Consider the following 16,099-nt stretch of genomic DNA (forward strand, 5'->3'; position numbering starts at 1 on the left):
TCATTGACGTCATGGTAGGAAAAAGCCTATATCCTTGCACAACAAGGAAATAGACGCAGTGGTGATTAATACAGAGATTAACCAACACATGTGAAACGACGGTTATAACCTTTAATAAATTTACTTAATAAAGAATTAAACTTAATAACACGCATCTTTTAAAAAACATGATCAAATCTATTTTTGCTATATAAATTTGTGACGGTACAGGTAGGCCAATGCTAAATACAGTAATGTGGGGTAAGCTGGGACACCTTTGGTACATAATATCCAAATATTCAGATCGTGTTTTAAACATTAAACCAACAGTCTATGGGACTCGTGAGGATATGGTTTTATAATTCGCTGAACGTTCTTTGTTTCCTACCAAAGAATGGGAAAGTGGAATGAAAAGGTGTCCCAACTTCCCCACCCTCTTATAGGCTCTCACCCCTGTAATTACTATGTTACACCAAAGCATGCAAAAACTGTTTGCCCAATGACAGTTAGTTATGAAGTTTATATATGGCAGGGTGGGGGAAGACTGGACACATTTAGCACATAGTATCCCAATATTCCAAACATATTTTAAACGAATAACAAAGGTCTAAGGGAGTCATGAGGTTACGGTTTTATAACTCTTTAAATGTTCTTTGTGTACTGCCAAATGGGTCGAGAAAATAGGATAAAAAGGAGTCCCATCTTTCTCCACCCCAATATCCTATAATCAATATGTATATACTACAAAAAAAGTCAATGCAGAATAATAAAAAGGAGTCACGAATTACAAACTTCTTTAGTCCTAAAACTATTAAACTGTGATCCGCTTTGTTGTGCCTAGTTAATTTGACGCCGTGGCATAAGGATCAGTGTGCCTGCTTCTAGCCAAGAGGTTATGGGTCCGAGGCTCCCCGCCGTTACGATTTTCAAAGTAAGAAATGCACAAAATTAGACCCAAGTGTTTACCTGGCACGTGCGGTATAACTATTATTATAAGAATAAATTTTGAAGTATCATATTATGTCAACTGTTATTACAATTAAATGCGCGTTTTAGTTGTCGCTGCTGAGAGTAGAAGAAAACAGAAACTGTAGTCCCTTATTTGTTATGCTCCATACCTCCACCAAGCGTACATAACGAACCTAGATAAACAAGGATCACGTGATCAACAACCCGCGGGAAATTTGACGATTCGCGCGCTTTGCACCGGATGGCTCTGTCTTGTGGTGACTGATTGAGAAAAAGGCTTCATAGTAATCGAGGAGTCGACGATTACGAAGAACGACACGTATGGAAAAGCAGAATAGACCGTGTCTTGTGTAATAGAGAGATACTTCATTAATTTATGATGTTATTTACAAATTGTGCTACTTTTAAAGTGTTTACGTTATAAGATTTCTATACTGATTAAATATGTTTAGCTTTTCCCGTAATGCAATGTTTCAATAATCTGTAAACATTAACTTTGTAAATAGGCTATACAGCCTTTTTTTATCTGCTTACGTATTTTGTTACGAGCAATGTTGGTAATTAGTCGCGCTAAACGGCGTAGATTATGTTATAGGACCGTGTACATAAATTTATGTTTAAAGAGTGACGTACACGATTAAAATAGTTTACAGTTTTTACACGTGTGTCACACAAAACACTAAGGTTTTATTTGGCTTAGGGAAAACGTGTGTTTTTTTATTTAGAGCCTTAAAAACTACAATGTGTTCACAACCTTTTTGTGCTGTGCTAGTAGTATGTTTTGGATGCATGTCTTTATGATTGAGGTAATGGGCCAACTGTATTCCAAATTACATGTCTTTTAATGTGACCCACCGTAGGTCCTTAGCTTGTTCATATAGAATACTAGTTTATTTATCATTAATGTCGATAAGTTTTATGTATCTTGTTGTAATTTCCTGACTCTATGTGTGGGTCGTATGTCAATCGTGTTGGCAATCGATTGGTGCGGGTCGTGCTAATCGAAACGCCAACATATGTGTTCATGTAGTTTTGCATTCATACCAACACATGTAGCTACAGTTAAATAGCGTTTATATCAAATCTATTTTACTCCTAATTGGAGTCCAGCCTATGGTGACCTAAATGATGTATATAAGCGACTTGGATGTTGGGGTAATAAAAACCTTTGTTGATGTTCTGAGTGAATAAGGTCCTATATGGGTGAGTTCCTTTAGGGGTAATGGGTCAAATTGAGCATGAATCTCAGTTCCTTGGCAAGGACTTCACTCACATAGAATAGAGTGAAAATGTTTTGCTCTGGTTACTAAATGTTGTGGCTCATAAGATTAATAATAACAGGCAAATAATTACCAATCCATATTTTTGTCAGGTTTTTGTTAAATTAAAGTTTAAAACTCTGGGTTTATGGTTTAGCAAGCATGGATAATTCAAGGGTTTTTTCAACAACAACAGCACGCGAGATATTCACAAACAACCTTGCTTCGGTGTCGCCTCAATGTTCAAGCAAAAGGTGGGAACATTTTATATTGCTTTGGTTGTACAGACTACAGAATTATATAAGTGTGGGATCAAGTGATGCAGTCATACTATTGTTTCAGGGGAGGCAAAAATCTAGTTATTATTTAAAATATATGGGCTTACAGTTAATAAAGATGAATATATTAATTATAAATCAATTTAAAACATTTATGCCGTATTGCTCTTGACAAATAAGATGGTGTAGTGTGGTATGGAAAAGTTTTAATTAAAAGTTGTTTGGCGCTTTACTGACAAAACCTTACCTACACAGTGTCTCGTAATCCATACAACAGTAATGATTAGTTTAAAATTTCATGAACTTTGTTCCAGTTTACCTTCGAATGAACTCCATCTGACCCCAAGCCAAGATGACACGCATCAATGGTTGTATGGGGGTCATGACATGCATGGGGCAACAGATATGTCAATCGTTACCGTGGAAAGTCAAAATAATAGGAATACTGCACAGGTAAATGTATATGTGTGTAAGAATTTTAAAATGTTACACTGTATAGTGAAAGAGTGCAACTGTATGGACAGGATCTTGTATTCAATTTGACAGACTGGTTGGGTCAGTCATTATGTACTATTAGATACCAAAAGTAATGCATAGATGTCCCCATATACAAAAACCTGTGACAGTTTCATTGACCATATACTATTAGATAGCAGATATAAGTTTAAATGATAAAATTTATTTTTACAGTTTATGGCATTCAGAAGTAGAGGCCACAAATTTGGTCTGTGCTGCATAGTTCGGCCTACACCCATTATTTAATGGTTGTTTTAATTGTTTATAAATGTCAATAAACAAATGATTTTATAACATTAGCAATTTTAGACCATTGTATTTATACCCTTATAGATAATTATCTTCTGTTTTCCTGATAGGTTAAAAGGAAGTTAGAGTTACAAAGCAGTAGCAGTGGATCCATGAACTCATACTTGATGTCAGAATCTCAAATTCAACAACTTCAAACTCAAAACTTTGTAAATAATTACAACAAGGTAAGTAAGTAGAGATGGAATGTTAATTGATGGGAACAGTGGGTTTTCATTGTTTACAAGCAATGCACTCTCTAAACATTCTTGTGTTTATAATTATAAGCAACGCCTTTGGTTACAACAGAAATGAGAGTTGTTCCTAAACTTAAAAGCTTGGCAACTATTTTCCAGCTAAATAAGTTGATTACCTTGAATTCTTTGTTGTCTGGGTAAATGACCATTTTTTTCATATTCATGGCAATATTTATTCTTTCTATTCATGTTTAAACCAACATACCCAAAGTATACTGCACTGCCACATTTATTGTATTCTTCACTAAACAATGTCACAAAAAAGTGCTTGTAATGTAATCTTTGAAGTGTTCAAATAATGTTGTTGTAACCACTTTATAATAAATAATTATACAATACAGCCTCCATCATTCAAGTCTCCACTAAAGAGAGCTAAGAGCGTCTCCGAAAGAAAAGTTTTAGCAACAAACCCTCCGAGCCGGAAGCGAAAAATGAGCACAGCTGGTTCTGTTGCTTCTGGGTCGCCATCTGAAAAATCAAGATATGACACTTCTCTTGGCCTGCTAACAAAGAGGTTGGTGGAGACCGTGTATTTGTTGTTTTAAATTTTTTAAGGGAGGATATTCTTAAAGGATTAAGACTCACAGTATGTCCGTAATTTGGAGCATAGGTGTAACATTAGGGGTTTCTAAGGTGACATTTTAAACCTAAAATGTTTATCGAGCTTCTTGAACAACACTTCAGCCTGAAATGTGAACAAACTGTATACTATCTGCTGTAATTTATGCTAAGCATAAGAGAATGCCGTAAACGCCAAGACGGGGCTTTTAACTTTAAACCGATTTATTCCAGATTTACCCAGTTAATGCGAAATTCTTCCGATGGTATTCTTGATCTGAACCAAGCTGCTGACATTCTCGCCGTCCAGAAAAGACGAATATACGACATTACAAACGTACTGGAAGGAATTGGTCTGATTGAAAAACGTTCGAAAAACAATGTGCAGTGGGTGTAAGTCAAGTACATTATCTTTAGTTTTTATATAAAATTATTTAGTTTACCCATGCAAAGTGTCTTTTGCATGTCGGTATAAACGTTAAGTTCAATAAAATTAACCTAAAATTAAATTTTTACTATGCAACAGCTACACCAATTTAACAATCACTGATAGTTTCCCCCCAAAAAAATTCTATATGTATATATACACTTTATCAAATTAACTTTGAAATATATTTCCACTTCAGTGCTTGCCCAAACACAGAGTCGGACCATTCAAGTGAAATCGAGAAACAAGAAACGCAGAACGAGGTTGATGCTCTAAGGAACAAAGAAGAAGAACTCGATCAGTTGATCCGGAAACGACAAATGGAACTTGAAAGATTGTCCGAGTCAAATACCGAATATCCTTTTATATTCTAATAATTATTAACGGTTGTAATGCTTGAATTGTTACATAGATATAGACCATACTGAATGATCAGTATTCAGTAATTAATTATAAATACCAAAATTTTTATTTAAATTCCGAATATATATCTTTTTATAATCTACAAGTTAAAAAATTGTTCTATTTATAAAAAAAACAGTGGCAATAACTGCAGTTTTGACTTAAAATAAAACCTATTTTAGTTGCCATATTTCCCCACTTAATCCATTTATAAAAAAGTTGTTTTGGAAAAGATGTTGAAAGAATCTAAAGTAAAGTTAATGCAGCTTCACTTTATCACTTGGTTAATATTTTTTCTTAACCGCAACCCACGCATTCATATGTGACCTACCAGGATATCAGAGGTATCAAAAGCTTCAAAGAACAAATTGTGATTTGCATCAAAGCTCCACAAGATACAAAACTTGAGGTGCCCGACCCTGGAGAGGTACGTTGGCGTATTGGTTTAATATACAGACATTTAAAGACCATTTTCTGTTTATAAACAAGAGTTATACGAACACCTGTGTTATAACAACTGTCGTTTTCCGGCCACCAGGATTAAGCAAGTTGCATTCATTTATATTTTATGTTGCTCATAGGAATGGCACTACACACACAAAATGGGGTTAAGTTAATTATAAAACAACTTGTTGAAAAAGAAATGGCTCAGGCGATAAAATAATACAGTGGTTAAAACAATTTCTGTGGTGCAAATACATTTCTGCTACACCAGCTTGCTGTAGCCTTAAAGGTTTAGAACCAATGCCATTAAAGAAAAAAAAACTTGGCATTTTCACAAATGTAATTGGTTTGCCTCAAGAAAATATAAGTTTGTAATATATGACACATCAATGCCCTACATTGCCTGCCATATATTTGTGTAAACATTAGCAATCATCTTGTTTATTTAATCATTCTTTCAATTGTAAGAGGATAGACATAGGCTATTAAAAAGTGGGTCATCTCTTCTATTTATGATTTCATGTTTGTGAAACATGGTTTACATAGCACAGGTGAAACTTTGAAGGGTGTCTGGGTTACATGTCACCCAACTTTTAAACAGGGGTAACAACATATGTTTTAGCACCCCAATTTAAACCCCAGAACAGCATTTACCCTGTCGTTAAAATTGTCTATACAAACAATCAGAGCCAAAGTATATTGAATATGAAACCACAATGAATGTGGTTCTGTGTGGGTGTCAACTTATTTCAGCAGTCACCATACATTTTCTTATTACTAATGTTTAAGTTTCCTGATTAACTTTATCTTAATATTCCACACAGAAAATCCAGATGTTATTAAAAAGCACTAAGGGTGAGATCGATGTGTTCCTGTGTCCTGATCCCCAGGACCATATTTCGCCTAAGAAAGAGCCAGTAGAGGGCGATAGTGGGTTGTTGGAATCGACCTCTGGTACGTAAACTGATGTTTCAATCTTTATTTATCTTTAACATTTAAAACACTTGTTCAATGTGTAAGCATCCAACATTATGTGTTATTCTTTTTCTGCTTTAAAGTGAATATAAACTTGTGCTGGTATAGTTATACACAACTGTTGTGTGAAGCCTATGTTCAAAATATGTACAGTAATACCCCCCTACCCATATAGTACAAATGCTGTGTCTTTATTTCTTTATAACTAACTTTTGTTCATGTCATTACTGCCTTTCTTATTTATTGCTGTTTTGGTTTGTTTAAGCTTGTTTAAAGCTTGTTTGAGATTAGTTCAATTGCAGTTGGTATGTTGCACTTTATTTTGATCGTTAGTGTGCAATTTGTTTTTGTTTCAAAAAGTAAATGTTTAAGTAAGATAAGTTGTTTTAATAAGCGTTATTAATAAAATAATGTGCATTACAATTCTATTTTATTTTTAAAAAACTATGGAATATATATCATTGGTGGTATAATAATGCAAAAAAGTGTATGCGGCATTTTGCTGTGGTAGGTTGAGCCGCTTTTATGTTGCAATGGTAAGTCTACAAAATATACAGCAGACAGACAAGTTTTGAAAAATGTAAATATATTTATTTAAACTGTTTAGTATCAGATGGGAGTCAACGGCTATCGGGAAGTCAATATGAGGAGAATCGGCCCCTCTTTATGCAAACCGAGGATCAAATGCCGTCAGATGAAGTGGATTCCGCATTTATTGATGAAGATTCATTCATCGCGCTTTCCCCAGCCATGAACCCCGATGATTATTTGTTTTCACTCGATGACAGCGAAGGGATTTCTGAGCTCTTTGATATGAACGCTACCTCGCTTAGTGGTGCTCGTACTTCATAGCTATTGTTACATCACACACACGTCCTATTGTTGCATCTCATCTAAAATAGAATTAATTTCTTGTTTGTACTTTCAAAGTAGTTGTTTTAGTTGTGTTTTGTTTTTTTTCTTGCGTTATTTCTGAGGATTGATATTAATTGTTGCAAAATGCATTTGCGGACCCCTTTTTTGCATTTTCCCTCACAACCTGCATTCAGTGTGTTTAATTTACGCCTGCCAGTTTGAAAACATTACATTATTGTCGCATTTTCATTTTACAACAAAAACGTTTTAACTGGATGTAGTATTGATTATTTTACCTCCTCTAACACCAACTATCATGGTGTAGTTTTGTAACTTTTGAAAGCGTATTTAATGACAAAATGTTTCTATATTTTCTTTCAATTTTTAACTACAACTGCCAATTTTGATACTGCCATAAATTTAGTTTGATTCTTGATTTCAGTACTGCCCAACTGGTATGCAAATTGATTTGTATGTTCATGTCAGCATTTTTACTTACGCATTCTATATTTTTGCGGTCTATTTTGTTTTCAATCATAGCGGAAAATTTCAATTTTTTTGGGATCAATTTTGAAAAGCATGTTCGTTCTGTACAAAATACAAACGTTAAGAATGACAGTTGTACAGAGTAGAAAAAAGGGATAATGGGCCAAGTCTATCCCACATCTCTGACCCCATAGCGTACTTCTCAGTAGGACATCACCCATATAAAAAAGAAAAGTTTTTTAAAACGTCTTTGTGTTTCTGCTAAGAAAATGCGCGATTCTTCTCTGGACCCCACTGTTTAAAAACTAGCGTATATAAGGTTTCTGTGCTCGCGTGTTTGATTTAAAACCAGGGACGCATAAAAAGTAAACAAACAAAGTTTCGGTCGGTTGGTGAATATTTGGTAATATTTTATCTAAATAGTCGACAGAATATTGTACATTTTCTAAAAATATCACCGACATGTCGTCGAAACAACGTATTCAGACCTATCTAAAGCAAAATAAAATAAGTGAATTGTTTGAGGTAAGAACATACAGTTGTGTTTTGATATATATTTAAAAGACTTACTTTAAAAAGATTTTGTTTTTGTATTTATATTATTATTTTACCTTCTTACCTTTTTTCATTTACTATAATCAAAATAACAAATAAAAGTTACGTATCGTATTAAAAGTATTATTATATACTTACTATTTTCTATTTACCACAAGTAATATTCTAACAGGAAATGATGGGAAAATTAATTCATGATTTGCCTTCCAAACCAGTTGACTATCTAATTCAGTTGCTACAAAATCGCAATGCTAAAAAGGTAATATGTGTTCTGTTTGTTTAAAATACGTACATTGTACATGTCTTTCTTGCATTTCCCAAAAAGATTGGATGGGACAACTGTATACAAGTAGGCTATGTATTTCTTGATTTAATTTCTTTAATAGCTGGCATATGAGAACTGTAAATACCTATAGATAACTGCAATTTTCATTGTTATCGCATTTTGTATCAAGTAGGCTTAAACCTTAAGGGTTTCACCGCCTAAATTACCAATCTTGGATGACAGACATTAGACATATTGTAAAAGTATAACTTTTGCAACATCCTGGTTTTTTCTCCACAATTCCCAATTTTTTACGGGGTGTATTTTTATTTCCATGCAGTTGGTATTGGTACACATAACTGACATTTATTTATCCACAGAAAGTAGAAGTCCAACAAACTTATTCAAAAACTTTCCCGAAACCAACTTCTTCTAATGCTGCTAATTTATGGAATGGTAAATATATTATGCTATTTCTGTTAAAAAAGTCGAAAAAAGGATAGAAAACGGTATTGTTGTATCAACTTGTATGCCTATTTTAGATGACAAACGCAGATCTCCGGCAAAGTCTCCCACCAAACAATCTGTTACTGAGTTAGACGGGAAAGAACAAACTGGTCGACAATATTCCAAACCTTGGCTGAGCAACACAAAGAAGGATCCAAAACAAAGTAAGATAGCAAGTGTTGTTTTGCCGTTCATTTCCTTCTATCGTTCTTTATATAGCATCATCTTCAGTATTGTTTACCAAGAGATAAATAACAATTATGTTATGGTATATTTTTACAAAAAATATAACCACCATTTATTTACAAGGTTTGTCTCAAACTCTGCCCTCTCCTACAAAATCTGCTGGCGACAACAAACTCCATTCTACATCCATGGATTTAAATGAGATGAGAAAATCTAAATCAAAATCAAAACTGGAAGCAGAGGATGAGGTAAACTGGTTTCATGTCTGTGTAAAAGTAGCCAGTCTGGTAAATAGACTCTATTTTACTAAACAGTTGACAGCTATATTTTATTTAAAGCAAGCAGCAAATTGAACAGTTCGAAAACATGCCAATTAGTACAGTTACAAAAAATATTTTATTTTGATTTGGTATGTTACAAATTATAAAAAAAGTTTAAAAAAGGTTGTAAGTTATCTGTTTGGCTGTATGTATTTGACTAAAGAAATACACAACCGTAATTAAAGAAGCTTCATGTACAGTTTTGTATAATAATTCTGATGTTTTCATTATTTTCAATTATTCCACCCCAGGATGTAGATTTGCGACTCACGTATGCTAAACCAAAGATTTACGGCAAAGTTCGTGATGAGTCGGATTCACAATTTGAAGAAATACAATGTCAAGGTAAGAAAATACAATAATTGATTAGGGCTCTATTATAAGTTGAACAACACAGCAAAAATATATATTTGCCCAGCGTATCACTGAAACCACACCAAAGCTTTTAAATGGTTACATAAACGTATTTTATATTACATGTCAAATGTAATTGAATGCATTTTATGTTACATGGTCCTCTTGCTAAGTCAGTTGCACTGCAGATTATATGATGTAATAATGGTGTTTGATAATATTTTGTTCACAGACAAAGAGAACAAAAAAGTTTCTTCCAAGCCTAAGCAAGAGATTGTGTCAAAGCAGAAACGACGACAAGAATTATCGTAAGTTTGTTCGTAGATGGTTCCATTTCTAATGAGGGATAACGGATATGGATGTTTTTTATATTAGTTCTCCTCTGAGACTGTGTTCTATTTGTAATAAATGAGTGTTGGCATAAACCTTCATGCTCACTGCCAAGCTATGTTGTGTGATATGGTAGCACACAGCAATATCATGTAAGTTGTTTTAACACCCAAAATACTAAAGGTGTTTTTTGAATTATTAATTTTAAAACATCGTTGCATTAAATTATATGCAGTAACAGCAGTTTTTGAGCAAGTGTTTCTATATTGTTTAGAAAGATTCTGGCTGCTCAGAACAAAGAGAAGAAAATATTAAATGATGATAAAGAAGACACCGATGATGATGATGCTGTAGAGTTATGTGAGGATTACGGTGATTTACATGATGAAGGGGTCAAGGTGAATATGTGGGGGGGGGAGGTGTAATGAGAAGGTAACTTTCCATACATAGAATGGGATGGAATAAAATATATTGCAGAGTTGGTTAGTTCAAGATTTTAATTCTAGATCATACATTTTTTGTGGGTATTTGGGTAGATGGCTAAATCTTTATTTAGAACATTTAATATCTTTTATGGAACCATTTTTAACTTATTTATTTCTGTCAGAATCCCCCAAAGTCAGGTGTTCATATTTCCAAAACTTCTAAACGGCAGAAAGAGGAAATTGAGCTTGTGCTCAACATGTCAAGGTAAGATTATTAAAAGTCAGCTGTTTGACTTCCCAACGAAAAACGTAACAAGCAAAAATCTACAAAAAAAAAGAAATTAATCAAACACTTTTACCATTGTTTTCAAGTTTATGCTATTGTCGTCCAATAATTATAATGTTTATCCTAGGTTTTTTGACAGCCTTGGTGGGGCAGTTAGTGTTACACACATGGACGGTATCACCCCTGTGCCCAATGTTCAGGAAGATGACGACTTTGAAAGTGCATCTCAAGTTACTGGACCACGCAGGCCAGTATGGGAAACCCCCCAATCTGATATAGATACAATTGTAAGCAAACAAAATCGAAGAACGAACGCTGCAATGTTTGATTTGTCGTAAGTATGAGGTCTTAACATTTGTGAAGTCTTATAGAAAAATAAAAATTGCTGTTCTGCTACTTTAAATGATACAGTTATTTTCTAATGCTCATTTATTTAAACAAAATAAAAAGTTATTATTGATGTAATGCAGTGATTTTTATTCAAATAGATTTTTATAACAGATAACTATTTTAAAACTCGTAACTCTGTTGGATGGGAGCCAACTGTATATGATATGACTGTAGTTTTTGTAGTTATTTTTGCTTGCATATCGTTATTATTATTTGTTTATTTTATCAAATTAGGCTTTTTTTGCCAAAATTCTTGGTAAAACTAACAAAAATACATTTCAGTTCCAAAGTTTCTAAATCGAAAAGTCGAGTGAGTCAATCTGGTAGTGCGAAAGTGGGATCAATAAAAGAAGGTTAATTACATTAAAGATTCACAATTATTGCTTGTACATTTGTATTGGAGCAATTACAACAGAAAATGTTCCCAATCAATGCTCGCTACAAATTGACTTCTGAAATTGGATTAAATCGGTTTGGGCGTTAGAATGGAGGATTTAAACTAAATATTTAAAAATACAGTATTGATAAAACTTCTTGGTTTTGTTGGGACCCGATACCTAAAAAACGCACATCCTAGCTTTTGCTTAATAAAAAATCAAGTTAAATCAAAATTCCATTCATAGAACTCTGTATTTATTTATTAATTAATTCATATAATTATTTAATACCAGGTTCCACTATTGTAAGGAAAAGCAAAAGTGGAAGTTTAGTTGAAGACAAACTTTCAAATCATCCTAAACCTACAAAGGTAAACATTTCATGGCTTCCTATGGTATTGTTCTGGTGTATTCAGTCTATAACCTTTTGGCAGTAACCTCTACATTAATCAATAGCAATATTATTTCTCAAAACTAAGCAAAAGGCTTGAATACATATTATAATAGGCAACAAATTAGATCACCTAGAATTTTTAAGTACTGAAATAAAATTAAACTTTAAATTACCTGATCACCCATTTTTTGATTGGTTTAAATACTATTTACTTTGTTTGTTAACTTAACTTCTATAAACAGAGCAGCAAAGAACCAAGTGTGGTATCAGCTGGTAGAAGGTCTTTAGGTGAGTTGTGTACTTAACACTAAGTTTGTGTTGTATTATTAAGTAGTGGGTGGCCTGTGATAATGTGGGGACATACCACAAATGGGAATGTGGCATATTGGCTCTATAACTGTTTAAATCTATCACAGTGGTCACTAATGGGTTGCTTAAATTGTCAGCAATAGACAAAAAGCAATCACCCCCTAAATTACATTCATAGTAATTTGTAAGCTGGCACGAGATGTGTGAAACAGAACATCCATGTTATGACGTCTGTCATTGCTCTGGGAAGATTATAAGCGACATTATAATGTATTGAATCATAGCTACAGAACTTCAACTTTATGTCTTAACAGTTGGTGAACGGAGCAGAAAATCAAGTCAAGCTTCTGTGGACAGACCCAAGACTGCTCAGTAATTTGTATCAAAATGCTTCCATTATTAAGTAGCTGTTTCAGTATTTTATATTTTAATCACAAGTTTCACACCACAGTATGTTCCTAGTATTGTATATGCCTTCTTTTATATGCAGTGACTTTTTGTATATATGCCTTTTCTACCTTATCAATTAAAACATAGTTTTAGTTAAAGTGTTGCCTGTTAAGATATCTTATTTAAGTTTAGATAATATTTGCTGTAAATTTAAAAGCACAAAATCAGAAAAAAACTCAGACTGTCGCAGACCTTTCAGGTGTATATAAATATGCTTGAACCCCTTTTGGTTCCTTAAAGCCATACTAGTCAGGGGTGTTAGTGTAAGCAGGCCTACTGTACATTTTTTTGCATTGCATTAAGTAGTGAAACTAGAACCAAAGTTGTTTTATAGGTATGTACATCTAACATAGTTGTTCCATAGGTATGTAAACTCAACTATCCAAACCTTCCCTGCATTTTAAAGTTTGACGCATTCATTACGAGCTATGGTATATCTATAATTGCCATAATGAATCATATCATCAGCATATAAATGTTCAGACTAGGTTTATATTTATAAAACAAGAAACGCTACTGTACATTAATATCAACATAACATGTCAATCTGATTCCCAACACAGAACATTGAAATGCAAGGAGATTATTTCTTGGGTGCGATGATACCTTCAAGTTGTGTCTGCAGTGATAAAAATGGTTTAAAAGGTGAAGTATTCATATAAAGGCTAGTAGGTAGTATACAGATGAGGTAAGCCACAAAACACAGGTGAAAAAGTGTAAGGTATTTTTGTAAGTGTGTTTTATTATAATATATATAGTATTCTATATGAGTGAGGTTCTGTAACATACCAAAGGACTAAGCTGGCCATTACTGCTATTGTGTAATAGGTAGCGTAAGGAAGTTGTATACCTATTGTTTAAGTAGAGCTTTGTAGTTTGTGAGTGACAATTTAGGAAATGCTACACTTTATATGGGTTTTGATGGTTCAAAACCTGCTTGAAAACCTATTAAACCCTCAAGCAGTTTAAATTTATTTTACAATGTAACATAATAGGGTTTACAGTACGTTATACGTACATTACAGTGCATTCCTTATTGTCTACATCATCAGCACTCCATGCTTCTTAGCCAGTATTTACATTTTTAACAAAATTCTTTAAATTACCTTGAGCTGTTGGTTTGTTCGCTTAAGAAACTGAATTTCTTCCGAATGTTTCTTCTCTTCAACTTGTCTCCTCTCTGCTTCTCTCTTTTCGATGGCTTCACATTTCGCTTTCAATTCATTCACCGTCCTTTCTAAATCTCTCTTCTCATTGTCAAGATCAGAAATCTAAAACACAGAGATACAGCAACATGGAGATCTTACTTGGCTGACACTTTTAAAACCTTTACTAAAAATACAAAACTACACTTTTGATTGATTGATTAAAATCTCACCTTATTCTCCATGTCTGCTTTGCCCTGTTCAGCTTGCAATGCTTTCCTCATACCAAAAGCGACACTGCTTTCATAGAGTGTCTGATAGGCAGCTATTGTCATTCGTATCTCATCTCGGACTCGAAGAAGCAGAAGACCTCGCTCTGCACAATTGATCGTGACTTGTCGGATCAACTCGTCTGAGAATATATTGTCATTACATAAAACAATCAACCTTAAAGTTAAATATGTGGAAACTCATGCATGCACAAGGTATATAAAACAGACCACCGCTGTCATAAGAACTGTCTTTGCCCCCCATGCGACTATTAATCATTAATAACATTTATTTAAATGTAAATACAAATTATAAATGAGTTTTCAAGTTAAAGTATTGCTGCATGAGAAGGTCTTACCAAAGCATTGAGAATAAAGTTCTCGTCTCACTGGGCAGATACCAGTCTCCCTGGCTTGACGTTGCTGCAATCTTTTGTCAAGTTCTTCTTGCAAGTTAACAACATCGAGCCTTGTAGCTGGTGTGCTTGAAACCTGGATGTTACTCAAGTAAGTGAATGTTTGTATTTATTTTAATCAAATTAGGTTTAGATTTTTATATTGCTAAAACTGTGTTGATAAACACTGTTTAAATTATATTTTATAAAAATATAAGCTTTATAGTTAGCTCCAATGTGATATTGGTAATCGTAGATGTACATATTTATAAATGATAGTGTTTTATTTCATAATACGCATAGTGTCCACTAATTAGCCCTAATTTTTGGCTAAAACTTATTCTGTGGTAATTTCTAGATGGGTAAAACAGTATATACCAGTACACCTGTGTTACAACAAATTTCTTTACCTCGCAGGCCTCATAAGTTACATATATTTGAATTATGTTTATACCTGTTGTACCCACAATTGACCTCCTTCATTCCACTCCCTGGGTGGAAGAATGCTGTTTAAGATTTCATCTGTTTGTTGTTGTTTGCTTGCGTCAAGGGGTGAGAGCTGACCAGTTTTCGGGGGTCCTGGTACGGGTCCCTGAGTTGCTGGTTGTTGTGGACTTACTTTTAAAGCCCTCGACTGGAATCAAATTAAAATGTAAGTGCAAAACGTTCATAAAGACAGGTAAATGGTATGATAATAGTTTTGAATTGGCATTTTTACTTACCTTAGGTGTCTTTTTCTCTGTATTTCGACTGACTAATACGTGGTTATCATATTTGAGTAATGACGAGTTGGGCGGAATCATATTTAGTTTTACACTCTAAAACAGGAAATCGCACAATATTCTGTAACAAAAACAAAAAGCAAATTATGATGTGTATTATTATAAAGATATACGAATTTATAGTCAAGTAAAGTCTTTAAAATGCCAAACAACAAAACAGAAAATCGTTGACATAAAAACTATTTGTCTCCATAGTAACTAGAATTGTCCCGTTCCACTATACGGCGCAAATCTCATTATTTTCCATAGGGGGTCAATGCGTGAAATGGCCAAATTTGATAAACGCTCTATGAATTCTACGGTACGCCAAAGCTAAATTTAATCATTGTATTTTAAAAGTGGTTTCACCGCGATTTCTAGTTTAGATTTAAATCGTGTATGGTCGCGTGTGTGCATAAATTATATCTCGCTGTATAGTAGGGTGGGGAAAGATGGAACACCTTTAACACATAATATCCAAATATCCTTATCGTGTTATAAACAATTATCAACGGTCTATGAGAGTCGTGAGGAAACGGTTTAATAATTCTCTAAATGTTCTTTGTTTTTTACTAAATATGACGAGAAAATAGAACGAAAAGATGTCCCATCTTCCCCCCCTACTATATATTAAAATCAACAATATTTCTTGCCCAGGTTGGATAGCCTTATACGAAGTTTTTTAAAT

At 33.8% G+C, this 16,099-nt stretch overlaps 3 protein-coding genes across 3 annotated transcripts; 2 read left to right on the forward strand and 1 right to left on the reverse strand.

Moving 5' to 3' along the window:
- Positions 1-1,138: 1,138 nt before the first annotated feature.
- On the forward strand, positions 1,139-7,825 carry LOC149740716 (transcription factor E2F3-like). Its single transcript, XM_089873404.1, has 9 exons — positions 1,139-2,461; positions 2,800-2,938; positions 3,361-3,477; positions 3,888-4,060; positions 4,339-4,497; positions 4,731-4,886; positions 5,246-5,360; positions 6,202-6,331; positions 6,960-7,825. Exons 1-9 carry the CDS (start codon positions 2,370-2,372, stop codon positions 7,202-7,204), a joined length of 1,326 nt encoding a protein of 441 aa, XP_089729530.1. The 5' UTR covers positions 1,139-2,369; the 3' UTR covers positions 7,205-7,825.
- A 148-nt stretch (positions 7,826-7,973) lies between these two features.
- LOC149740717 (uncharacterized) lies at positions 7,974-12,939 on the forward strand. Its single transcript, XM_089873405.1, has 14 exons — positions 7,974-8,218; positions 8,421-8,507; positions 8,894-8,969; positions 9,056-9,184; positions 9,330-9,454; positions 9,778-9,871; positions 10,113-10,188; positions 10,485-10,608; positions 10,818-10,900; positions 11,049-11,255; positions 11,594-11,664; positions 11,983-12,059; positions 12,325-12,370; positions 12,706-12,939. The coding sequence occupies exons 1-14, from the start codon at positions 8,156-8,158 to the stop codon at positions 12,765-12,767; spliced, it is 1,320 nt and encodes a 439-aa protein (XP_089729531.1). The 5' UTR covers positions 7,974-8,155; the 3' UTR covers positions 12,768-12,939.
- A 374-nt stretch (positions 12,940-13,313) lies between these two features.
- On the reverse strand, positions 13,314-15,529 carry LOC149740718 (33 kDa inner dynein arm light chain, axonemal). Its single transcript, XM_089873425.1, has 6 exons — positions 15,373-15,529; positions 15,105-15,284; positions 14,615-14,747; positions 14,220-14,398; positions 13,948-14,112; positions 13,314-13,460 (listed from the first exon to the last, which is right to left on the reverse strand). The coding sequence occupies exons 1-6, from the start codon at positions 15,451-15,453 to the stop codon at positions 13,425-13,427; spliced, it is 774 nt and encodes a 257-aa protein (XP_089729551.1). The 5' UTR covers positions 15,454-15,529; the 3' UTR covers positions 13,314-13,424.
- Positions 15,530-16,099: the final 570 nt, after the last annotated feature.

Source organism: Ciona robusta, chromosome 2 (assembly GCF_009617815.1).
Source record: "Ciona robusta chromosome 2, ASM961781v2".
NCBI classification, from domain to species: Eukaryota; Metazoa; Chordata; class Ascidiacea; order Phlebobranchia; family Cionidae; genus Ciona; species Ciona robusta.